This window comes from Eschrichtius robustus, chromosome 7 (assembly GCF_028021215.1).
Source record: "Eschrichtius robustus isolate mEscRob2 chromosome 7, mEscRob2.pri, whole genome shotgun sequence".
NCBI lineage: Eukaryota > Metazoa > Chordata > Mammalia > Artiodactyla > Eschrichtiidae > Eschrichtius > Eschrichtius robustus.
This window is the reverse complement of record NC_090830.1, coordinates 73,572,470-73,599,851: the sequence shown is the minus strand read 5'-3', so window position 1 is coordinate 73,599,851 and position 27,382 is coordinate 73,572,470. Positions and strand designations below refer to the sequence as shown.

The 27,382-nt window shown below is 36.0% G+C and overlaps 1 protein-coding gene across 6 annotated transcripts in view; it reads left to right on the top strand.

Annotated features, from left to right (window-relative positions):
• Window positions 1–27,382, top strand: part of HERC4 (HECT and RLD domain containing E3 ubiquitin protein ligase 4) — a 130,605-nt gene that overhangs the window by 90,450 nt on the left and 12,773 nt on the right. For 4 of the 6 annotated variants that reach the window (XM_068547663.1, XM_068547661.1, XM_068547662.1 and 1 more), the window contains 6 exons: window positions 2,187–2,306; window positions 11,597–11,620; window positions 14,343–14,441; window positions 16,522–16,689; window positions 16,916–17,059; window positions 26,772–26,938. In XM_068547663.1, the coding sequence (XP_068403764.1) occupies window positions 2,187–2,306; window positions 11,597–11,620; window positions 14,343–14,441; window positions 16,522–16,689; window positions 16,916–17,059; window positions 26,772–26,938 (722 nt within the window). The remainder of the gene's footprint in view (window positions 1–2,186; window positions 2,307–11,596; window positions 11,621–14,342; window positions 14,442–16,521; window positions 16,690–16,915; window positions 17,060–26,771; window positions 26,939–27,382) is intronic. The other 2 variants (XM_068547664.1, XM_068547665.1) reach the window with 2 other exon arrangements.

The following is a 27,382-nucleotide window of genomic DNA, read 5'->3' as shown; positions in this document are numbered from 1 at the left end:
TCCTTGTGATGAGAACTCTTAGGATTTACTCTCTTAACAACTTTCATACATATACAGAAGTGTTAACTATATTTATGTTGTTTTATGTTACATCCCTAGTATTTATTTATCTTATAACTGGAAGTTGGTACCTTTTGACCCCCTGCATCCACTTCCCCCTCCCCCGACCCCCACCTCCGGTAACCACAAATCTGATCTCCTTTTCTATGAGTTTGTTTTTGAAGTACAGTTGACCTACAACACTATATTAGTTCCTGGTACAAAACATAATTTGATATTTCTGTACATTTCAAAATGATTGCCATGGTAAGTCTAGTTGTCATCTGTCACCATACAAAGATATTGCATAATTATTGACTATATTTCCCACACTGTACACTTTCATACCTGTGACTCATTTATTTCATAACTGAAAGTTTGTACCTCTTTATCTCCTTCACCTACTTCTCTCCTGCCCCCACCTCCCTCTCTTCTGGCAGCGAGTTCAAGTTGGTTGAAATTGATGTTCAAATATTCCTTACTTACTGATTTTGCCCTTCTTTTTTTTTTTGTAAATCAGTTACCAAGAGAGGGGTGTTAAAACTTCTAACGATGATGGTGGTTCTGTCAATTTTCCCTTCTTGTATTTTGAAGTGCTGTTATTTGGGATTGTCATAACTTCTTGATAAATTAATTCTTTTATCATTATGAAATGTACCTTCTTTCCCTCTGGAGATGCTTGTCTTGAAATGTACTCTAAGAGTAGCCTCCCAGTTGCTGCTTTCTGTTGGGGCGTTGTCCGTCCCTGTCCCCCCACCCCAGATCTCACTTGTGCTTTCATGGTTTAAGAGTTAGCCAAAGATGGGGGGATTTACATGCAGATTTTGGGGCTTTGTCCTCAGGATTCCTTTCTGGGATTTTTCTTCCTCATTGTCTGCCATGTTGGCAGCTTCGATCTCACACTTCTCTGTCTGATAAAACTGTTGCTTTCTGCATGTGCTGCATCCCCTACCCCTTATGCTGCTTTGGAAGTACTCCCAGTTAAAAAAAAAAATGTGGTTCTCAACATGTGCTTTCCTTCTTTCAGAGATTGTGTTCATTCTTGTTTCTGCCTGCTTTGGGTTGATCTCCAGTGTTTTTAAATAGTTGGTTTTTTTATATACTGTCCAGAGATTATAACTGTTATTGTCAGGAGGATTAGTCTGATACAAAGTACTCTGCCATATCCAGCACTAGAACTCCTCTAGTTTCTTTTAATTTAGAATAACCCCCACCTTTCGATCTCATTACCTTGACTTTTTGGAGAGTCCTGGCCAGTCTTCTTGTAAAGTTCCTACAATTAGGATAATTGTCTGTTTCCTTATAATGATATTTAACTTGTTCCTCTTTTCCTGTATTTCCTATAAACTGGAATTTAAATCAAGGACTTGACTAGATTCAGGTTAGACATTTTCTTGGTTCACAGATATTGTCTGTACTTCCTGTTGCATTATATCAGCAGGAAAAAAAATTTTTTTTTTTTGGGCCGTGCTTTGAGGCACGTGGGATCTTAGTTCCCTGACCAGGGATTGAAGCTGCGCCCCCTGCAGTGGAAGCGTGGAGTCTTAACCACTGGACTGCCAGGGAAGTCCCAGCAGGAACATAATATTTGATTGTCCCAGTATGGGTAGTGGTTAGTTTGATCACTCAGTTAAGGTGGTGGTCTCCACTGTTAAGACTTGTTTTTCCTTTTGTAATTAGTAAGTAATTTCTAGGATGGTAATTTGCACTGTCTTCATTTTTCACATCCTACCCAAATGTCATCCTCTTAGTTTATTATAATCAGATGCCACTATTGAGTGACGGTTAACAATCATTAGCTATTCTTACTATTATTTAAGTCCCATTCCCAACCAGAAAACTTTATAGTTTCTAGTCTTTGTATACTATATATACTTATGGTACATATCTCCTATTGTGTGGTGGTTACATAAATCTTTTTTAATGGATTTTGAGGTACTAAATACAGATATCACATCTTATAAATCTTTGTGTTTCCCATAGCACTAAACTAGCATTTTGCATATGGTAGGCACTCAGTAAATTATTCTTTTATAGGAAGAGAAAATAACTAAGAAATCTCAAACCTTTTTCTATTTAAACATTTTTCAGTCTCTTTCTTAGGTACTGGTTAAATTTAATGTTAATTACATTTTTGTTTTTTGTAGGTAAATGAGAAAACTGGACAGATTATACAATATGATAAATTTTATATACATGAAGTACAAGAGTTGATAGACATACGGAATGATTATATCAACTGGGTCCAACAGCAGGCCTATGGAATGGTATGTTTCCTATTGCATTTTATGATTTCATTTTTATGTATCATTTGTTCTAATACAAAAGGAACAATTGTGTATTTTTGAAACAACAAAGCTTTTTCAGAGCTTTTATTCAGAGCTCATTTTTTAAATAAAAACATATTGCAAAGGAGCAGCTATATATTATGCAGTATTTATAAGTAAGCATTCTGCTCTTATACCAAAGCCAAACCAAAGAGACAGATTACACTTTTCTACAGAAAAATGCAAATATGACTTATTTTTCTAAGTCTCATTTATTTTGCATGAGGTTGTCTCTTAATTCTCTAATGTTGAGGATACTGGAGTCTCTGATACTTGAACTCTAAGAACGTATTAAAATTGTGAGATCGGTGCCTCAGAACTACCAGAAGTGAGCTGTGGTACCGTTGATTCTAGTTTTTATTTTTCCCCTTTTATGTGCTTAATTTGATTTCAGTTTTTTGGCATACCTCCACAAGTGCCACATATTTCTTTCCATGTGGCTAAGTCTCTAATAACTAGATACTTAATTAAAATAATAGCATAGGGACTTCCCTGGCAGTCCAGTGGTTAAGACTCTGCGCTTCCACCGCAGGGGGTGAGGGTTCGATCCCTGGTCAGGGAACTAAGATCCCACGTGCCGCATGGCCAAAAAAATTAAAATAAAATAAAAATAAAACTAATATCATAGTCTTATAAAACTTTAATTAGTCACACAAAATTTCAGTATAGAAATGGGTAAGCAGCTAGATATAAAACAGGTTTAGTACTCTTATTTGCTAACCATTATAATATACTTAAGGCCAACTTTTCCACCCCTGAAGCAGGTAATTTAAGCAATATGCATGTAGCAGTTCTAGGAAGGTGAATAGTCTTTCATTGCTTGCTAGGTACCAACTGCAAGCTCCTTGTGGATAGGCACTCTGTCAGTTTATTCACCAGCACTTCTTACAGTATCTCAAATATGTCTAGTAGGCACTTAAAAGTACAGTAGTTTTTAGGGCTTCCCTGGTGGCGCAGTGGTTGAGAATCTGCCTGCCAATGCAGGGGACACGGGTTCGAGCCCTGGTCTGGGAAGATCCCACATGCCGCGGAGCAACTGGGCCCGTGAGCCACAACTACTGAGCCTGCGCGTCTGGAGCCTGTGCTCTGCAACAGGAGAGGCCGCGATAGTGAGAGGCCCACGCACAGCGATGAAGAGTGGCCCCCGCTTGCCGCAACTAGAGAAAGCCCTAGCACAGAAACGAAGACCCAACACAGCCAAAAATAAAAATAAATAAAATTTAAAAAAAAAAGTACAGTAGTTTTTGAATGGCAGTGCAGTTAGTGCATGCTGTTTTTAGGATGCTCTTACCTATAGGAATCAGGTCACTTCTAGAACATCTTTGCTTCCCTAGATACTTGGATCTGGATTGGGAGAGATTTGTTGATTTTATTTTTTCTTGCAGAATCACTAGGAGGCTCAGTCAGGTTTACAAACATCCTACAGATTTATGTCTGCTCATTTGCTTATTCAACAAATACTTATTAAGACTCTCCTTTGTAACAGGCACTTATTTAGGTATAAGAAATACAGTGATTAACCAGAGGAAAGGCCCTGTTCTCATGAAACTTATAATCTAGTGGGCAAGATGGATAGTAATCAAGTAAAGCAAAAACAAAAATAAAAACAAGCTTATAATATGCACTATATAGAGAATTAAAATAAGAGAAGGTAATAAAGACAGGATGGTTTCTTGCGATTGGGTAATCAGAAAAGTCTTGTCTAATGAAGTATGATCTGTAATCTAAATGACAAAAAGCAGCCATGTAAGATCAGAGCAAAGAAAATTTCAGGGAAAATTACATCTACTAAAAGACCTTAGGTGAGAGCAAGCTTGACATGTTTGAAGAATAGAAAAAGGCCAGTATGGCTAAAATATGGGAATGGGGAGGGTTCTGGGAAAGGATCAGAGAAATGGGCAGGTGCCAGATCATGGAAGGTTTAGTAAATTAGGATCGGGAACATGGATTTTATCTGAAGTGTTATGGTAAGCCATTGGAGGGTGGTAAGCAGGGGTGAATACTGTACAGTGTAATTTATATTCTGAAATAACCACTCTGTCAGCTGTGTGGAAGATGGAGTGAGGGGAATGGAGTAGATGAGGGGAGAGAAAATGATGGGTTTGACTAGGATTGGCAGGTGTATAGATGGAAGATGGAAATGGCCTTGGGTACCTCTTGGAGGTAAAACGGCCAAGAATTGCTGATGGATATGAGATGAGGAAAGGAGAGAAATCAACAAAGGAGATTAAGAGAGGTAGGAGGAAAACTAGGAGAGAGTTGTGGAAACCAAAATTGAAAGGTGAAGGAGAAACCATATTGAACGCTGCTGAGAAATAGGATAAAACCATAGAATTGATCAATGCATTTGATTATGTGAAGGTCATTGGTAACCTTGATAATACCAGTCTAGAGTAAGTATGCTTAAGAGAAATTTAGGGGTGAGGATAGGGAACAAAAGCCATAGGCAGTACTCTCGAGAAGCTCTGCACTGAAGAGGAGGGAGTGAAAAAAGTAGGGTGGTTAGCTGGAGTCAAGGGACAACAGTTTTTTAGGAAAGAAAATACTTGACCTCTGGAAAGCTTTGAATAAATATTTCCTTTTTTCCTCCCTATTTAAACTAAAGCTCTCACCTAGATAAAGCTTTTCAAACTCTTCCTCCAGTGAACCCCTAAGACAGGAGAAAAAACATATTTCTTGAGGTTATTAATTTTCCCTCTGCAGGACTTGTGTGAAGTCTCATATTTTATCTTCTAGAGAATGCAAATTTGGGGCTTCATAAATATTTACTGCAGGGGGGTGGTGGTGTGATGAATTAGGAGATTGGGATTGACATATATACTCTAATATGTATAAAATGGATAACTAATAAGAACCTGCTGTATAAAAAAATAAAAAAATTCAAAAGTAAATAAATAAATAAATATTTACTGCAATGTAAAAGGGATTAAAATGATTTACCATTGAGGAAAACTGATGATTCAGAAAATGAACTTTTTTTATCGAAAAACTTGCATGTAAACCCTGATAACACCACCTAGATACCCTAGGTCTTTGAGCAGTGTTTTTGAGACTGGAGTGATTATATAGACTCCTTTTAAAATAAAATAATTCCTTTAAGAAGCTTAGTGTTCACTTACCTTATTTACGATTATCTTATTTAAATATATACAAACACTGAACTAGTTCTAAACTCCTGGTACATAGCTTTTAAAAGAATTCTTAAGGCATAACAAATTGGTAAATTAATTATAACTCTACAAATTTAATAATCAAGTTAATATTTGATATGGAAGATGATTATGTTCTCTTGATCAGGAATCTCAGCTCACAACCTAAATATGATAAGGAAGGAGTGTGACATAAGAGCACCTAGCTTCATATCCCACCTCAACGTTTTCTTTTTGGTTTTTTTATTGAATATAATTCCTTGTGCTATACAGTAAATCCTTGTTGCTTATCTATTTTAATGTATAGTAGTTCATAGCTGTAATCCCCTACTCCTAATTTGTCCCTCCTCCCCGCTCCCCTTTGATAACCGTAAGTTTGTTTTCTGTGTCTGTGAGTCTGTTCTGTTTTGTATATAGATTCATTTGTATTATTTTTTAGATTCCACATGTAAGTGATATCGTATAGTGTTTGTCTTTCTGTCTGACTTATTTCACTAAGCATTTCACTCTCTCCTGGAGAGTTATATCCTCTTGGATCACTGTGAATTAGATCTGATGTTCTTTGACATCTGAATTTTTATCTGGTATGTAGGTCATAAACTACTTGTATTCTGAACAAGTTAAGAGAAATGCCAGTCTAATAGGGTTTTTAAGCTAGCAGTAATCTTGTGCTACGTGGAAAAGCTATGGTTTGAATGTTTGCTTTTAAGCTTGGCAGGCTTGTATCCAAACTCCTCTTGGTATGTATCTGTGATGATATCAAATTGAATTTCCTTAGGAATTCTTTCAGTGCTACTGTTTTCTGGTAAGAGGGAGACAGTAGAGGACCACATTCTTATTTCTAGACTTTCTAAGTTGCTGTCCTTGAAAATTGCCCTCTATTACTCTACTCTTTCAACCACATTTTTTTCCTTTCTCTCCATTTATAGACAGGCTGGTATTGAATAGGTGGTTGTGGCAGTGGAAACTTGTTCTTTAATGTGCATAGTGGACTTAATGTCACATCTTAGAAATCAGAATCTAGAACCCGTGATTTGGGTTCTTCTAGTCTTCTGGAAATAGAAGGCTGACAATTTACTTTGAAGGTCTTTGACTAACTCTTAAGTAGTTTATTAATTTATATTATGACATCTGAAGGTGCTTCTTTCTTTGAGAGAGTTCAGATCACTTTCACATTTACATATAACACTAAAGACTTTTCCTGAGGCTATTTAATAGAGTTCATGCTTGCATTACTAGTCTTAATACTAGGTTGAACATCATGTTGGCCCTGTAAGTAAAGTTGGTAAAGTTTTAAAGTGTCTATCCTAAAGATACTCACATGCTGTTTTGTGATGATATAGATGTGTATATGTGTATTTATGTGCACATAGACATATATACACATCTATACGTGCTTATATCTATGTATACAATGTACATATGTATAGCATTATTGAACAAGAGTTATGATCTTGAAATAATTCCATTCCTTCATGTGAAAGTTTAAAATATTCCTTGATAGAAGATAATTACTATGAATTATAAGAAATATGTCTATAAATTGTATTTATATATATACACTTATATTTTATATATAAATATATACACGTATATATGTAAAACTTAACCTTGTTCTAAACACTGCAAGGAAATTATTTTACCTTTATTATATTACCTTTATTATATATTACCTTTATTATATTTCTCTTGATGCCATAGTCTGTTGAGATTTCTTTCTCCATTTCCTTTCTCTCCCAGTCAAGGATTTTAAGACTCCATCAGGAATATACACCTTAAACTAACACAGTGCTGTATGTCATTTATATCTCAATAGAACTAGAAGGAAAAAACCAAAATAAAAAAAAGAACCCAACAGGTATATACTTTCCTGGTCTCTAAACATTAAAAACTAATTCTGTGAAATTCTTTGCATTCCTTGTAATATCCTCTTGTACAGCTGAGACTAACTTTTCACCTCATCCTCTTCCATTTTCCCATCCTTTTTTCATGTTTCCCTTTTCATGTTTCCATGAAGTTTTTGCTTGATCCTCCTCCTCCTGCTGGTTACTATATAAGCTTCTCTGTTTTGTTTGTTTTTCCAGACTCTGATATTAGGGTATGAAATTTTTTCAGTTGGATTCCTTTTGCTTTTTATCTGTTTTTCTCCCTCTACAATAATTTCTTGGCAAAATAAAAGAGCACATGAGTTCTCTCTCTTTTTATCTTCTGCTATTTGATGTTTTTCTCCACTTTCTAGGTACTAGTCTAAGTTTATTTGCTAACCTCTTTTAACTTTGCTCTAAAATTGTTTATAAAAATACTTTAGTGGGGAATTCCCTAGCAGTCCAATAGTCAGGGCTCCATGCTTTCACTGCCGAGGGCCAGGTTTGATCCCTGGTTGGGTAACTAGGATCCCACAAGCTGCACGGTGCGGCCAAACAAAAACAAAAACAAAAAAAAAACAAAAAAAACTTTAGTGGTTACAACTAAACTCTTTGCTCTTTTTTCTTCCCTTTCTTATACTTTTCGTTACTATACATACGTATCGATACATATCTAGTAAAAATCGATTAATTTAGAATAAAATGTAGAAAGGTCTATGCTGAGTCTGTGCCTCTTATAATTAAAAGTCAAGTTAAGCATTTTTTAAAGTGCATATTCTATTATTTCAAGAACTGTGAATGCCTATGTAAGACATGTCAGATACAAGTAAGTACTAATAAATATATTTGATAAATTGGTGACATTTTTACAGTCTTTGATATTACACTTTATATATTTTTTAAGTCATAAATTTTATTTCAGTATTAATTGTGCTGTGTTTGTAAATCATTACTGTTTCTTCTGTGGCATTAAGGTTTTGTACCTTAACTGCGGACAGTGCTGAGCTAACAGCATGGCATGCTCATCAGCAGACTAGGAAGATAGACTGACATACAGCTAGGGAGACCAGCTTTGGGAAGATAGGCCAGTACTTAACTTTCTAGGTTTGAGTTTCGTCCTCATTTAATGAAATGAAGAAATTAAAATACATTTGTGTTCTTTAATATTGCAATACATTTAATACTTGCAGTATAAACCTTGCAGCTGTAATATTTCCCAGAAGGTTCATACTTGCTTTTTAAAGTTCCCTTGTCATTTTTAATGGCATTAATGTTTTGCAGACACTTGGACTGATTCCTTATGCCTTGAATTACCAAGTTATATTGGTTTATTTTTCATTTTCTTCGTGTTTTAGAAGTATCTTTTTTTTTTTTCCTGCCTAGTCACCAACACCTTTCATATTTATTTGAATTACTTCAGTAACTTCGGTATCCTCTGTTTATACCTCCTCAGAATAATCCTATGTTATACCCTTAAATAATGATGACGCCAGCAATGATAGTGTTTTGCCATAAGTAATTTGTTGAAACTAAAACATGCCAAGGAGTTGCATCTTTTTTGTCTATAACTAACTAGAACTATCATTAACCATTGATGTTAAAAGCAGCCTTAGTGTAAGTCTGCTTTGGACCATGAGACCCTGACTTTTGAACATTCCTTTAGGCCTTTCTTACTCAAGTTTCTAGGACATTGGGTAACTAAAATTAGGCATGCCTTGACCTAATTTCAGGGCCCCCAGTCTACAAACAGCCAACAGTTAGTGCTTGAGTATGTGGATTTGGAGCCACTAGTAGGTCACACATTGAATGATGTGGTAAATTTTTAGCAATAGACCTTTCATTGACCTCACGTATTTTGTAATATCCTGTCTGCACCCCCCACCACATTTTTTCCTTCTAAATTTTCCTTGGAAATACTACTTTGGTTCATTTAGACTTGCAACTAATATAACAACTATCTTGCAACTCTAATATTTCCCAGAGGAGTTTATCCTTGCTTTTTTACATATTTATATTTTTTCTTTTTAAATGTTTGAGCTTTTGTCTTAGATCCTTAACACTTAAATTGAAATTTCTAATAATGACCTTAATGTGGTTTTCCCTTTGATGCCTCTCCCCTAGGTAAATCATTTTGCCTGATATCTAATAGTCTCTTTTCCCAAGTTTTCCACATGTCCCATTATTTTTCATATTCCTTCTAGCTCACATCTGTCTCTACCATCAAACTTTTGTTCTGCTTTAATATGGTTTAGTTGCACTATAAATTCTGACTATCTTATTGGCTTCCAAGTGCTAAATGATATGCCTAGAACCTTTATCTGTTTACATGTAGCAATAAAAAAATTGCATATATATTAATGTTTCATTATTAAGAGTAAAATCCATCTTCCATGATACCAGGTATCAAATATAGTTTTCAAGCTGGCCATAGGTAGTCAGAAAATATTGAAAGGTGTTTCTTTGCTTATTCACACCTTCTTAGTTGTAATAGCACTTTAATAAGCATACCACAAGATATACTATAAAAGTATTTCAGTTGTTCCTGTTAAATTGCTTTAAATTAAACTGAGTGTAATCTAAAAGGTTTTTTCTGCAGAACAGCTTGTAAATATATTCTTCTGTTAACACTGCTAATGGGGCACATATATAGTGATAACTTGGTACTCTGAATTTTTTGAAAGAAGCTATTATCAATAATTACCTTTCTCAGAACAGGAAGTTAGAGTCATATTTTACTTATGCTTACACTGCTTTGGCTTTATTTAGCACAATATAGTGAACAAACCCTAAGTGTTTGCTAATACCTTAAAACTTCCAGTGATACCCCTTGTGGCGTGCAAGAATTTAGCCAATTACAAAGTTAGAGGGAATCGTCCACACAAGACTGCCTTCACTTCTGATACCAATTAGATTGGTAGGTTAGAGGTTAGAGGATTCCTAGAACCACTCTCAGGTTCAGTAATTTGCTACAAGACTTCACGGAACTAACTGGAAACTGTTATATTGACGTTTATAGTTTATTATAGGGAAAGAGTACAGATTAAAACGCCAAGGGGAAAAGTGCATAAGGGTAGAGTCTGGGAAAGGTACCAAAGGCTGAGCTTCTGTTTTCCTCTCCCTGAGGAGTCATGGACAAGTTATTTTCCCAGCATCCATCTGTGTCAATACTCTCAGGGTATTGCCAACCAAGGAAGCTCACTGGAGCCTTGGTGCCCAGAGTTTTTACTGAGGCTCCATCACATACTGCCCATGTGGCTGACCTTTACTTTCTAGACCTTCTGGAGGCAGAACTGATAACCACATGTCCCAGAGCCTCCAGGCAAACAAAGATACTCCTGTCCAGGTATGACATTCCAAAGTCCTGTGGATCATCTCCCAGTAGCTGAGGGCAAAATCAGACCTCTCTTTGGGTAAGATTAATTTCTCACTATACGAGGTGCCATCTGCAAATTTAGTAAGATACTTTTGGAGATTCTAGCACTTTATTTGAGTCTATACCCTGAGAATATGTGAAAGCTTTCTTCAAGAAAGTGTTGTGCATTTCTGTTCAATGCAGTGGTAAGCTTTCATTATAATTTTCATTATTATATCCTTCATAAACACCTCTTTCTCTCTTCATTTCTTCTTTCTACTTACCAACCCCTATGCCTTGTCTTGTACTTTCTATTTTAGCTAATTCAGTGTTAAAGAACGAGATACTTGTGTTTCACTGGTTATTTCAGATGAATAAAAACAGTTATGGCTTATTTTCTCGCTTTCCACATAGCATTTTAATCTACTAAACACTTTTCAAATATTTTGTCAAGATTAACCAAGTCTTAAAGTCTGGGGGATATTTTCTCCATTTTCCAGGTGGAGAGATTGGGCCATAAAATTATTTCTTCAAGACCAAGTTAGGCTTAGGATTAGTTTCCCTGTTCTACCTAAATTCTGCAAATGGCGTACTTAGTTGCTGAAACCAAATTTCATTATGTTCAAGCCTCAATGATTTTATGATCACAAGATACCTGAAACGAAGGTCTTATTACATTTATAGATATATCAGGTATATGTGGAAAGGGTAAGTTTTGTTGTAGATGTATTTTGGTCTACTTCATTAATTCAGTATTCTGCTGTAGCAAAATAAATGAAATGCTGCTTTGAATAGAAATAGTTAAATTTGGACACTAACGTTGCTCTTTCCTCATTACTGTTACATTCTGCACTGCTGTCTTAGGATGTCAACCATGGATTAACTGAGGTAAGTTTGGTGTAATAAAGTCTCATGTTCAGAGTAAGGTATACTCTGTTTTGTCTTAAGTGATTGAAGACCCCAAAGTTCCTCTTCTTTGTGACTTTAAAACATATATATGTATATATACATACATATTTTAATGAGTATATAGAACTTGCCCTGTATAACATTTCAGAGGAATTTTCTGAAGAAAATTAGACCCTCTGTTTTAGTTAGCATTACACCTATATGATGCCTTTTAACAATGTTTGTCTTAAAATAATTCCTATCCTTCTAAAGCCTTCCAGTATAAAATTTACGGTGTCCTCAGAATACAAAAAAGCAAACTTATAAAATTTCACAAATGCCTACCCAGAAGGCAGAAAATGTTTTATGTTAGAGAAGTAGAATGATCTTCAATTTTTAAACTAATAATTGACACTCAAAATGGCCATAAAATTGAATAAACTTTCAGTATGATCATCTTCCTCACTTTGTTTAATGTACTATCTTAATATATAAAGTTCTGGCACTTTGGCTTATATAATCAACAATCCTGAGCCACCTTTTTAACACCTGGGAATGTTGTATTATACTTCTGTTATAGACTTTAGGTTTTGTTGTTTGCTTTGCTTTTTTCACAGCACTTGAACCAATGAAGCATTTAGAAGTAGCTTTAAACTATGGGCCTGACATTGTTTGCTTCCTCATCCTCAAATAGAAGTAGCATATAAAATTATGAAATCAAAGAGTTTTGGAGCCAAAGGGGACTTTAGAAATCATCTCAGTCTTTTAGAGTTTCAGAGTAGTAAAAAGACTTTCTATCATCAATAGCTAGTTAGTGACACAAATACAGGGTGGAGGGTAAACTTGTCATATGAGAAATAGCCAAGAATGATAACTTACTTAAGGGTTAATGTAGCTCAGCATATTGTCTTACATGTTGAGAACAACAAGTTGATAGTCTTGTGTTCTATACTGATTGGGCACTATTGAATTAATTTCATTGTTTTTGATGGCCATAGTTGAAAGAGGCTTAGACAAATTGAAATACATTTAAAAGTAGGCTATTGGGGACTTCCGTGGTGGTCCAATGGTTAAGACTCCATGCTCCCAATGCAGGGAGCCCAGGTTCGATCCCTGGTCAGGGAACTAGATCCCACATGCCGCAACTAAGACCCGGCGCAGCCTAATAAATAAATAAATAAAATAAAAGAAGGCGGTTGGGATGGAGTAGAGCTGGAAACCATATTATTTTCAGGATAGTTGGAAAAACTGGGCACGTTTAGTGTGGGAAAAAGACAGCCTAGGGAGAGCATGGCAGCACGAAGTATCTAAACCATATAAACTTCCCTGCAGGGGCAGAATGAAGACTGAAATAGAAAGCAAAGTGATGTATAGAAATGCAGATTCAGACTCAATATAAAGAACTTTCTAAGAACTTAAAAAGAAGAGGATTGTTTCATGGTGTATTAAGTCTTCACTGGAAGTCTTATAATAAGAAGGGGCTCTGTGTCAGGGCTGGCACAAAAATTTTGCTTTGTTGGGTATATGGTAGTATAACATCCAACTGCAAGATCTGTGACTGGCAATTCTCTTTGTATTTTTCCGCCCTGTTAAAAACTTAGCAATCAATCACTATGTTTTACCTGCTAGGATAAATAATTGTCGATAAGATGACTAATGTCTGATAATGGTAATAATAGATCAATTATTATTGATCAACTTTGAAGATTGACAGAAAATAATAATACTGATCGTGCTTATTTTGTAAGTTAAATGAATGAACAGATTGTTGGGCTCATAATAGTGTTGTCCCCCTAATAACCTGGCAGTAAATATCTGTTGAATGAATAAGTAGATTGCTTACCATTGGCCTCACTTGCTAGAGTAGCCCTAACGTAAAAGAACTGGGTACTGTATTTAACATAGGAGCCCCACATTTAGAATAAATTTGCAGCCTAATTCACTGAAACTTGGAGTTAATATATTAAGCAGGGGCTTCCCTGGTGGCGCAGTGGTTGAGAATCCGCCTGCCAATGCAGGGGACACGGGTTCGAGCCCTGGTCTGGGAAGATGCCACATGCCGCGGAGCAACTGAGCCCGTGAGCCACAACTACTGAGCCTGTGTGTCTGGAGCCTGTGCTCCGCAACAAGAGGGCCTGCGATAGAAGGACCACGCACCGCGATGAAGAGTGGCCCCCGCTTGCCGCAACTAGAGAAAGCCCTCGCACAGAAACGAGGACCCAACACAGCCAAAAATAAATAAATAAATTTATTTAAAAAAAAAAATATGTTAAGCAAAAGATGCCTGTAATTTACAATTTTATGGATTCTCAAGTATACAGTTCTCTCCCAAAATTAGGAATTAGGGTTATTCCAATGCCTCATCTAATTATCAGTAAAAATTCTATATTCAGAAATAAGCCACGTTTGGTGTATGGACACCAAGGGGGGAAAGTGGCGGGGGGGTGGCGGTGGTGTGATGAAGTGGGAGATTGGGATTGGCATGTATACACTAATATGTATAAAATGGATAACTAATAAGAACCTGCTGTATAAAAAAATAAATAAAATAAAATTCAAAAATTAAAAAAAAAAGAAATAGGCCACATTTTATTTATAATTCCTGAATGACACAAAAGCGAATAAACCAAGAATATGATCAGCTTTACACAAGAAATGACAGTACCTACAAGAAGTAAGTTACAAACCAATTTGTACTAATAAGCTAATTTTTCATTTCTAGGTGGCAGATATCCCTGTTACAATCTGCACATATCCATTTGTATTTGACGCCCAAGCAAAAACTACTCTGTTACAAACAGATGCAGTCTTACAGATGCAGGTAAAATATTGTATAGTACTAATTTAATTTGAGAGTAGTTTTTGAATTGTTTCTCTGGTGATTTTTTAAAGTATTTGAAATGTCTTTGGGGATATTTTGTACCTTTGTGGTCTGTCTTTTGCAAAGCTACTTTTACCAAAGCACCTTTGGTACCTATGAAGAGGACTGTTGCATGTGAAATGTGTATTCTTATGAGGGATACTTATATATATTTAAAAGGACATAGAATAATTTAGATTTTTATCATTTTATATCTAAAAAATGGTATAATCTTCTTTCATTATAGAAATATACAATCTTTATAAACAGTTTGACTAGTTTACTTGATAAAATGGTTTGTTTCAAATCTTGCTTTATTATATATTCCCTATTTATATACTTGGTAAAAGATGAAAATCAGTAGAGGTGAGGTGATGTTAAAGTAGGAGGCATTTGATCACTTGTTAGGAGGAGGGTATGAAATGTCCATGAAGAATGTTTTAGTAATAAATAAGGTACTTTCCTGAGGTTGGTCATCTCCTCTTCCTCCTCCCCACTCTCCTTCCCCCCCCCCGCCCCACCCCCCACTTTAAGCTGAACATTCTTTCCTTTATAATGAGAATTTTTAAAACTAGTTTACATTATGACCGTGAAGGACTACAGTAGGTTTGCTTTATCATTTGAACTTGTAAATTTAAAAGTTTTTGAGTTTCTTCCTCTGGTATAGAATATCAGACTATAGAGGCTGAGGACTAAGGATGAGATGAGACCTTGAGCACTTAATATTCTAAAAATGCTTTTAAAAATTACCCTTCCCCCAATTTTTTTTTTTTTTTAATTTATTTATTTATGGCTGTGTTGGGTCTTCGTTTCTGTGCGAGGGCTTTCTCTAGTTGCGGCAAGTGGGGGCCACTCTTCATCGCGGTGCGCGGGCCTCTCACTATCGCGGCCTCTCTTGTTGGCGGAGCACAGGCTCCAGACGCGCAGGCTCAGCAATTGTGGCTCACGGGCCTAGTCGCTCCGCGGCATGTGGCATCTTCCCAGACCAGGGCTCGAACCCGTGTCCCCTGCATTGGCAGGCAGATTCTCAACCACTGCGCCACCAGGGAAGCCCCCTTCCCCCAATTTTGATGGCAATTTTTATTCCTTTAAGATAAATGCATTTACTATTCTAAATTCTTCCATATATTTAAACAATAAATAATAGTAGGAGGAATTTTAGAGATGTGCTTATTTCCATTTTCATCAACAGAAGAAATAAATATTTTTGTAGGGTTCTATACTAACAGCTAGATTGCTAGTTTTTTAGCAATATTTGTTAAACGATAAGTTAATCAGGACTTCCCTGGTGGTCCAGTGGTTAAGACTCTGTGCTCCCAATGCAGGGGGCCAGTGTTCGATCCCTGATCAGGGAGCTAGATCCCACATGCTGCAACTACAAGATCCCGCACGCTGCAACTAAAAAAAAGAAGAAGAAGATCCACACGCGGCAACAAAGATCCTATGTGCTGCAACTAAGACTTGGCGCAGCCAAATAAATCAATAAATATTAAAAAAAAAAAAAAGGTTAATCACTTGGTGCTTTCAATGTAGGATATTCCATTTTAGAATTAATAACACAAGGAAAATCATAGGAAAAAAATAAAAGCTTTAAATGGTAAAAGCCAAATGCTTGGTTTGTGAGCATATATGGTGATCACTCTACTAAATGAATTTCTATAAACCTTTTAGTTGGCCAGGCTGTTTCTTTTTCTCTTTAAAGGTTTGTTTTAATGCTGTTTTCTTTTTCTCCTCACTCTCCATCCTAGTTATTTTTTGAGAAACAACAGTGTTCAGATTTATCATAATTATTACAGTTCCATGCTTACTTAGCTTAATGGTATCATCAGTTATACATTACTAGAAAAAAATTCAAAAGGATACTCTTTATGCTCAGTTTATTAAGCTCTGATGCTGTGCTGAATACTGTGTTAGGTGCTGTGTGAATTCAGTAGTATAGGAATTATAGGACATCTATAATTAGTAGGTAGAGGTTAGCTTATTCAGTCACAGCAGCTTCTTTATAGCACTGCTATTAAATTTTTAATCTTTTGTTTTCTAGATGGCTATTGACCAGGCCCACAGACAGAATGTCTCCTCTCTTTTTCTCCCAGTGATTGAATCTGTGAATCCTTGCTTAATTCTAGTGGTACGTAGAGAAAATATAGTAGGAGATGCAATGGAAGTCCTTAGGAAAACAAAGAATATAGACTACAAAAAGCCACTCAAGGTAATTTAACATTTTCTGTTGTATAATTGGAACTTTTATTCAGAAAATATGTTTAAAGTTTTCCTGTTCATTTTTAGTGTATCTTTGAATCTTAATAAAATTATATACTTAAAAAATTTTTAGCTATTAATTGCCACGCTTTTATTCATAATAAATAACGTGTTGTAGGGTTTCCAGAATATACGTTCATTTCTTTACATTCAGTGTTTGCATTAACCTATTTTAGGTTATATTTGTTGGAGAAGATGCTGTTGATGCAGGAGGGGTACGCAAAGAATTTTTCTTGCTCATCATGAGGGAATTATTGGATCCTAAATACGGCATGTTTAGGTATTATGAAGATTCCAGGCTCATTTGGTTTTCTGATAAGGTAAAAAGTCCAACCGTCTAAATTACTTCTATCTATCTATCTATCTATCTATCTATCTATCTATCTATCTATCTATCTGTCTGTCTATATACACCTATGTATATATACCTATATGTTTCAACTTAACTCAGTAATAAATAGGAGTTATTACTAGATACCTAACATATTTTATTTACAGATCTTCTTTATTACAATTTTAAAAATTATAAATGTTTGGACTCAGAGACATCAGAACACATTAATGCTTACCACACATTTCAGATTAGCAAAATAAATTACGGAATGGTCATCCTGAAAATGATGTTGACTGTTCTGCTGAATTAGATTTGAGGATTGAATAAGTACCAGATGAACTTTTCTTCTGGGGAGAATTAATTTATCATTAGGGATCATTGATTTCTCTACCTTATAATTTAGGGCAGAGATAACTACTCAGCAAACTACAGTCCCTGAAAGTTCTTCCCAGCACATAAAGTCAGTGCCTACTCATTTACCTGTTGTCCATTGCTACTTTCTAGCTAAAACTGGCAGAGGCAGAGTGGGGAGTTACAACGAGCCCCTATGGCCAACAAAGCCTAAAATATTTACCGTCTGCCCCTTTACAGAAAAAGTTTGCTGGCCCCTGATTTAGAAACTGTAAGTGAAATGGATGGTTCAGTTTGTAGAACTCTGAGTTGAGAGAAATTTGAATTATTTACTGTTTGTTCTAAAAACCTTGATGTATTATTTATTCATTCTTCCAGGAGACTGGCTATCCTTTGTGATGTTAGCAGTCATGATGATCAGTGCCTAGGCTAGTTAATTTATTAGGGGTGGCAAAATGGTGCTACTCTAATTCTAACATTTCTTTTTCATTTTTGTAGCTTGGATACTTATATGTAAAGAAATTTTCTCATGTCTGCTATTTAATCCTTGTCAGTACAGTTCATATGGGAAAGAATTCTCTCTGTAGTTACTTATTTTTCAAAAGAATTAGCATGCTCCAGTGGTGACAATTCATTTTTTTGATTTTGTTTTCAAATATTATTATATATTCATGGACTTAAACATAGTTGATGTTTTTCAGTCTATTGCAGTTATTATCTTTATTAATATTATCCCATTTTTGTCCAGGGAGAGCTCTTCAATTCGGCACCTGAGTCCTTTTGACACAATCTTAATACTGTTTAGTAGCTTCCTTGCTACCTGGTGTACTTCGTGTGATAAAATGTTCCAGACTTATACATTTATTGCCTCACAATACCAGCCTTTCAACCAATATTATGATAACTGAAAATACAGTTGACCCTTGAACAACACGAGTTTGAACTGTGTAGGTTCACTTATACGCAGATTATTTTCAATAAATACATACTGTGATACTATACGATCCTCAGTTGGTTGAATCTAAGGATGGAGGACCGACTATAAGATTTTACTCAGATTTTCGACAGCACAGGGGATCAGCGCCCCAACCCCTGAGCTGTTCAAGGGTCAACTGTAGTTTTGTTTTGTTTTGTTTCATTTTTAAGTATTTTGCAGGGTATTTTTGCCCTTTGAGTATACCCCAGGTGAGATACACAGGCAAATAACTGTGTTTTGATATCACTTGAAATTGGTACACTCTGTATCATTATACCAGGTAGATACACACTTAGGTTAACTTGTAGAATTTTTAATTTTTAAGGATTGCTTATTTAATTTCAATTTAGTTTTATAGTTATATGAAATAGTTACATAGTTCCAAAGTCAAGTCTACAAAATAAGGTATCTAAAAAAGTCTAACTTTTGTCTCTACCCCCTCCACTGTATTTCCTCCCTCCTCTTAAAGTTATTCTTTTCAAAAGAAATGTTACGGTTTAACCTTTTTTGAAAAAATAAATATAAGTACGTATGTAGTAGTATACCACATACCAATGTCAGTTTCCTGGTTTTAAGTATGGTTATTTAAGCTGTTATTATTGGGGAAAACTGAGTAAAGGGTACAGAGGAATTCTGTTCTATTTGTGTAATTTCTTGTGAGTGTTAAAGTATTTGAAAATAAGAAGTATTTTTAAAAAGAAGTGCTACACCATACATATTTTTTTCTCCATCAAGAAAGGGTATTTTATTTTACATGAGAAATTAAAGCATGTTTGCATGTTGTTGTGATTAATTACTCAGAAAGTAGAAAATCAGCCATGCAGGAGGGGATATCACCTGCAGGACCACAGTCCTTAAGTTGTGAAGAAAAGATGGAGATGAGTATGCTAGTGGAGGATTGACTCCAGTCAGACACATAGATCTATAATATCATGAGAGAAAGCCAAGTATATATGAAAATACAAATCTTCTGGTAGATTTGATGGTGGGAGGTTGTGAAAGTTTTCTTAGAATTATTTCTACTTTACAGTGAAATAAGACGCAAGTTTGTTAGAAAGTTCGAATAGGGGGAAGGTTGTTGGAGGTTTGAAGAAGAAAGGAGAAAGAGTGAAATAATCACTTAGGGGAGTGGGAAAATAAGATGACCATGTAAATAAATACAGGGTTAGACTGGCGGCATTGGAGGCCCATTTGAAACTTACGTTCATGAATTTTAAAAGGAGACCAATCAACATGGTTGTGTTTTTTTTCTTTAGTCACATTTAGCTGCTTAGGTAGAGGTAAAAATGAGACAGACAGTTGATTTAACTAGGTTGTGGTTTTAGCAAGTGAGTATAAACAGAAGGGAAGAAAGGGCAGGGGAATGATTATCTTGATGGGTTATGGAATTTAAGCTTTGTAAGGAGGAAAATGTAATGACTTGGTTGGGAGGTGATGATTTTTTAAAAAGTAGTGTGGTTAATGGATTGTAGTTGCTGGTGGAGTTAAGTTGTAGTGTGAGTCAAAGTATTGGGGGGGCGGTGAGTTACAAAGTAGGAAATGATGGTCAGATAGGGGATGCTTAAAATTTGGATGGTTGCATTTAAATATAAAATATGACCATGGGAATGGGTGTCTGCGATGTGATGGGAGGACAAGACTGTTGGAAAATTGCAGTTCAAGGGACTGAGAGGCTAGTGTGTTGGATGCCTTTTTTGGCCCGGGTATTGAAATCATCAAAAACGATGGCAGGAATAGTGGTAGAAAAAGAAAGCAAAAGATAGTGCCAGAATCTGTGAATGAGTGCACTATGAATGTCTTTAGATGCCAGCACAAGGAACAGTAGCAGGGAAATGGTCAGTTGGCATGTGTTTCACAGAAGCTGGGATTTTAAGAAGGCAAATGGAAGGAGGTCTAGAAGGAGTGAAGAGCCAGGAGACCTATCTCTAGGCCTGGTTGTATGAGGGGTTGGAAGGCTAAACAAACACCACTTATTATGAGCTGCAGGGGAAATAGCATCCTCAGGAGACAGCCTTGTTCATTTAGAAAAGGGGCGGGCTTCCCTGGTGGCGCAGTGGTTGAGAATCTGCCTGCTAGTGCAGGGGACACGGGTTCGAGCCCTGGTCTGGGAAGATCCCACATGCCGCGGAGCAACTAAACCCGTGAGCCACAACTACTGAGCCTGCGCGTCTGGAGCCTGTGCTCCGCAACAAGAGCGGCCGCGATAGTGAGAGGCCCGCGCACCGCGATGAAGAGTGGCCCCCGCTTGCCACAACTAGAGAAAGCCCTCGCACAGAAACGAAGACCCAACACAGCCAAAAAATAATAAATAAATAAATTAATTTTAAAAAAAAGAAAAAGGGCAAGGAGAATTTGGAGAAGTTTAGGATATAGGCAGTTTTCCAAATGATAGATTGTGAGTTCCAGAACAGAGAAGGGGTTTGGTGGAGCAGGGACAGTTAGTAACATTGTGTCAGATTTTAGGGCCTGTACACTGCCACATGGAAGTGGGATTAGGGACAACCTGTGAGTTTTTAGGCCTCCTTCGTTGACAGTCAGGCATGTAAGACATGGTTGAATAGTCGTGATGGCCTCTGAGGTAGGTGGACAATCTGTTCAAATTATGGTCTCTTTCTTGGCACTGATCTCTTAGGGCAGTTTGTAGTGGTGTAGCAGGTAGAATTTGAAGAGGGTCCGTGGGGCGGAGGCCTGTCTGCCGGGAACACAAAGAGTTCTATGGGCCTCTATTCAGTTCTGCAGAAAGGTAATGTTTTGAGACCAGGGGAGGGGCATTCGTAACAAGCTTTATTGTGGATCTTTGTGTTTTTACCCACCAGACTACCAAGGAAGTCCCTCTCAGTGTGATTTGATTTGCATCCCCTACTGGCTAATGATGTGCTTGTTTGGCCATTTGTATGCCTTCTTTAGCAAAATGTCTTTTTAAGTCTTATACACTTTTTCAATTGGCTTGTTTTTCTTTTTGTTGCTGAGTTTTAGGAGTTCTTTTATGTATTCTGGATACTAGACCCTTGTCAAATATATGATTTGCAAATATTCTCTCCCGGTGTATGAATTATCTTTTTACTTTCTTGCTAATGTCCTTTGATAACAAAAGTTTTAAATTTTGGTGAAGTCTTTTTTTTTTTGTCTATTATGTTATTGCCTGTGCTTTTTGGTGTTACAACTAAGAAACCATGGACAAATTCAAGGTCATGAAGATTTACCCCTGAGTTTTCTTCTAAGAGTTTTATAGTTTTAGCTGTTATATTTAGGTCTTTGATCTATTTTGAGTTCATTTTTGTCTATGGTGTGAGGAAAGAGTTCAACTTCATTCTTTGCATGTGAATACCTGGTTGTCCCGCCATTGTTTGTTAAGTCTTGGCACCCTGCTGAAAATTAACTGACTGTAGCTATATGGATTTATTTCTGGACTCTCAATTTTATTCCAGTGGTGTATATGTCTATTCTTATGCCAGTACTACACTGTCTTATTTACTATAGCTTTGTAGATTTTAAAATTGGAATGTGTGAGTTCTCCCACTTTGTTCTTCTCGTTCAAGATTCTTTTGACTATTAGCGGCCCCTTACAATTCTGTATGAATTTTACAGTTAGCTTTTCCATTTCTGCAAAAAAAGCCATTGAGGTTTTGATAGAGAATGCATTGAATCAGTTTGGGAAGTATGGCCATCTTAACAATACTGTCTTCTAGTCTATGAACATGGGATGTCTTTCCAGTTATTTAGGTCTTTTAATTTCTTTCAGCAATGTTTTGTAGTTTTCAGTGTATAAGTCTTACACTTCCTTGGTTAAATTTATTTCTAAGTATTTTATTCTTTTTGATGCTATCATAAATGGAATTATTTTCTTTATTTTTGGTTCATTGCTACTGTGTAGAAATAGAGCTGATTTTTTGTGTGTTGATCATGTGCTGAATTCATTTATTAGCACTAATAGTTTTGTGCATTCTTTAGGATTTCTGTATACAAGATCATGTCATCTATAAATTCAATAGATTTAATTTTACTTCTTTCTTTCCAATTTGTGTACCTTTATTTCTTTTTCTTGTCTAATTGCCCCACCTTGAACTTCCAGTATGCTTTCAAATGCAAGTGGTGACAGTGGACATGCTTCTCAGTTTTTCCTGATCTGAGTGGAATGTCAACTGTGGGTTTCTCATAAATACCTTGAATCATGTTAAGGAAATTCCCTTCTATGCCTAGTTTATTGAGTTATTTATCATGAAGGGGTGTTGGATTTTATTCATATGTTTTTTTCTGCATCAGTTGAGATGATCATGTGGTTTCTTTCCTTCATTCCATTATGTGATGTATTACATTGGTTGCTTTTCTTATGTTGAACGACGTTGCAATCCTGGGATAAAGCCCACTTGGTCATGGTGTGTAATCCTTTTAATGTGCTGCTGGATTCAGTTTCCTAGTATTCTGTTGATGATTTTTCTGTTCTTATTTGCAAGGAATACTGCTGTAGTTTTCTTTTGTGTGTGTGTGTGATGTCGTTGTCTGGCTTTGGTATCATGGTATCCCTGACCTCATAGAATGAGTTAAGAACTGTTTCCTTCTCTTCCATTTCTTGGAAGAGTTTGAGAATGATTGGTGTTAATTCTTCTAAATGTTTGGTAGAATATGGTCTCAGGTTTTTGTTGGTTGGAAGGTTTTTGATTGATGATTCAATCTCTTGTTATAAGTTTCTTTAGGTTTTCTAATTCTTCTAGTGTCAGTTGGTAGTTTGTGTGTTTCTAGGAATTTGTCCATTTCATCTGGATTATCTGTTTTGATAGCATGCAGTTATTCATAGTATTCTCTTATAATCCTTTTTATTTCTCTGAGGTTGATAGTAATGTCCACAATTTCGGTCCTGATTTTAGTAAGTCTTCTCTCTTTTTTCCTTGGTCATTCTAGCTAAAGGTTTGTTAATTCTGTTGATCTTTTAAAAGAATCACCTTTAGGTTTTGTTGCTTTGTGTATTGCTTTTCCATTCTCATTTATCTCCACTTTAATCTTTATTATTTTCCCCCTCTGCTAGGTTTGGGTTTGGTTCGCTCTTCTTTTTGTAGTTCCTTAGGATATAAAGTTAGGTTATTTATTTGAGAAATTGTTTAATTAACTAATTAATTAATTTTTTTATTTGGCTGCATCAGGTCTTAGTTGTGGCACGCAGGATCTTCGTTGTGGTACGCGGGCCTCTCTCTAGCTGTGGTGCGTGGGCTCAGTAGTTGCGGTGCACGGGCCCAGTAGTTGTGGCACACGGGCTCCACAGCACGTGGGCTCAGTAGTTGTGGCGCGCAGGCTGTCTAGTTACGGCACATGGGCTTAGTTGCCCCGTGGCATGTGGGATCCTCGTTCCCCGACCAGGGATCGAACCTACGTCCCCTGCATTGGAAGGCGGATTCTTAACCACTGGGCCACCAGGGAAGTCCTCTCTTTTTTAATAGATGTTTACAAATATAAAAACTTCTTTTTGAGCACTGCTTTCCCTGCATTCCGTAAGTTTTTGTGTGTGTATTTTCATTTTCAGGAGTCTCTAAGTATTTTCTGATTTCCCTTGTGATACCTTCTTTGACCCATTGGTTTTTTTAAGAGTGTGTTATTTAATTTCCACTTCTTTGTGAATTTTCCATATTTCCTTCTGATATTGGTTTCTAGTTTCATTCCATTATGTTCTGAAAAGATATATTTTATGATTTTAATATTTTTAAATGTAGTCTTTTAAAATTTATTGTTTTTCTTTGTTTCCCATAATACCTCTTATTCTTCCAGTTTTCTTGTGTTTGTTTCTTTTGTCTTTTTCTTGTGGTTCTTGGCTGTTTATTATTTTAGAGTGTGACACTGAAATGCTACCTAGATACTTTATGTGTATGGGCACTGTGTACTGGCCCTATTCATAGAGTGATTAGGTGGGGGCCTTTCAAGGGCAAACCCTCAAATGTCAGCATGTATAAGTTTCTTATTCTTTGTGTTTACAGGAAAGGTTGTAGCCCTGGCTGCCAGTTTTCTAGTAGTGTTCCAAACGCTGGAAAGGGAAGCTAGGATTCTCACTGTTCACTGTACAGACCTTCATTTGATCCCTTTGTTTTTAATGCAGCACCCTGACCATCAGCTACCTCAGATTCCAGAGCCTCTTTAGTTCATCCTTTCCAAAAAGGCAACGGCCTTTCCACCAAGCATCCTATTTTCAACCCCACTCTAATACCTCTGACTTTCAGATTCTTATGTTTTACTAACTGAGCTACCTGGACTACCTCTGACTTTACAGGTATTAATTGGCACTTCCAGTTCCTGAGCCTATAGGACAGATGAACTTGTTTTTTACTGGCTTTCCTCTACAAGCTACTGTTGCAGTTTTTTCTGCTTTACCGAAACAGACAAGCTATCCATTTACTTTTCATATTTTGAAATATTGAAATCTCTTTAGTGCTATTAAAACCCTCCCCTATTCTTTTTTTCTTGTGGGTTTATGCCATTTTTATTCCTTTATTCTCACTTAGAGGGATTTCTGGAAGAAGAGAGATTAACACATATTCAGGCTGCCCTACTTAAGAAGGACTTTCTAAACTTCAACACAATGTAGGACATCACAGAAGGAAAAGTTTAATTTGACCAATGAAAAATATGATATAACAAAACATAAAAAGCATATATGTAACAAGGATGACACAGGGTAATAACCCTGACATATGATGAATTCAGATACAAATATATAAGTAAACACTAGCCCCCAAAAGATAAATGGGCCAAGTATACAAAGAGGCATTTCACAAACACACAAATCCCTAATTTTCAGTATCACTAATAGTAAAAAATATATAGTAAAACAAGTTGTCATTTTTTAACTCAGAAATATGTTTTATGTGTCTATGGTATGTGTATGCAGATGAAAATGTGGAAAGATAGTCATTTTCCTGGACTACAAATGGCGGTACAAACTAGAACAGTTGCGGAGGAAGAGTTTGATAGTATGCTTAACTTTCCTTTGACTTTGAAATTCTTCCTTGCAAAGCAGAATTTCTTCTAAGGAAGTATTCCAAACTACGGACCAAAATATATGCAGAAAAGATGCCCATCTTCTTTTGAAAATTACTAGCTAATTAGAATATTTATTGAGCCTTCACTGTGTGCTGTAGGAACTGTGCTAAAAGCATTTTACATACATTATTCCACTTAATCCTCACAACAACCATATGAAATTAATACTACTTTTATCTTGGAAACACTGAGGCTAGATAGTGAATGAACCAGGTCTGGAGCCCCAGATCTAGTTTAAAAATTGTTTGCTCTTAATTGTCATGTTTACAGAATTTCCTGTGACCATATGTTAATTCTCTAAAGATTACTGGGGTGGGAGAGGTGAGGGGAATAAGCATTGTTTTTAATATTTTAATCTAAATGTCCAACTACAGTTAAAATAGCTAACTTAGTAAGCCATGGAACTTTTATATGATATAATATGCAACCATTAAAAATTGTGTTCTGGAAGAATTTTTTTTTAATTAATTAATTTATTTTTGGCTGCTTTGGGTCTTTGTTGCTGCGCTCAGGCTTTCTCTAGTTGCAGTGAGCGGGGGCTACTCTTCATTGTGGTGCGTGGGCTTCTCACTGCGGTGACTTCTCTTACTGTGGAGCATAGGCTCTAGGCACATGGGCTCTAGAGCGCAGGCTCAGTAGTTGTGGCGCCCGGGCTTAGTTGCTCTGCGGCATGTGGGATCTTCCCGGACCAGGGCTCAAACCTGTGTCCCCTGCATTGGCAGGTGGATTCTTAACCACTGTGCCACCAGGGAGGTCCTGGAAGAATATTTAATGACATAAGAAAATACTTGTGTTGTAATTAGAAAAATGAGAAAGCCTTAAATATAATATGTTTTAAATTATTTTTCTGAACTTATAGTAGATGGAAATACATTTAAAAAATTTTAAATCGTTGTTTTTGGGTGTTTCTAAGTGATTGGATTACAGGTGTTCAATTCATTTTCTTCTTTAGGTTTTTTATTTTCCAAATTTTGAATGTGTATAATTTTTTAAATCAGAAAAAAAGTTCTAGTAATTATTTCATTTATTAATGTAATGCTTAATGATGTGAAAATGATTCTATTTCTGGGGAAAAAGCCAGTTGTGAAATTATATGTTTAGTATCATCTCAACTAAATTTTAATTTTGTTTGTCCCAGAAAATACATTGAATGGAAATGTGCAAAAATACTAACAGTGCTATTGTCCCAGGGAGATGGGCATGAGAATGAACTTTTTTCCTATTATTCATTACTTTTTTCTGTATCTCCAAAATTTTCTACCACAAGTATGTGTTTTTGTAATCAGAGAAAGTTTAATATTTTAACTTGGAGAACAAGTCTTTACTTATTTTTCCTTTATAATTTTAGACATTTGAAGACAGTGATTTGTTCCACTTGATTGGTGTTATCTGTGGATTAGCAATTTATAATTTTACTATTGTGGACCTCCATTTTCCTTTGGCTTTGTATAAGAAACTGCTAAAAAAGAAGCCATCTCTGGATGATTTGAAAGAACTAATGCCTGATGTTGGGAGGTTAGTTGTAAAAAGTGGCAAGAGTGGGGTTTAAAAAATAGGAAATGGGGAATGTTCAGAAGCTTTCCTTTTAGGAATAATTATGTTTCTGTTGTTCTTGTTGAATTTCCAAAATAAACTAATAGCCCTTCTAATAAAGGCTAAAAAAACCCATTGTGTTACTCAGACTGAGAATTTTCTACTGAAAGCATTATGTGTATAAAACCACGTACTGAATTTTTAGTTTAACAATACTTTGTGAATATCTGATAATAAATTTAGGAAGGTAATGTTTCCTGAATGTAGTTAAATGATTTATTTGGACTTTTACTTCTAGTCACCTTCATTCCTACATGTAATATGTAAAGTTTCTTTTTATTTATTACATAAAATGGAATAAAAATTGTATATAAATAAGAACAAGTGTTGAAAATGGGTGGATACATGCTTTTGTATTCAAAGCAA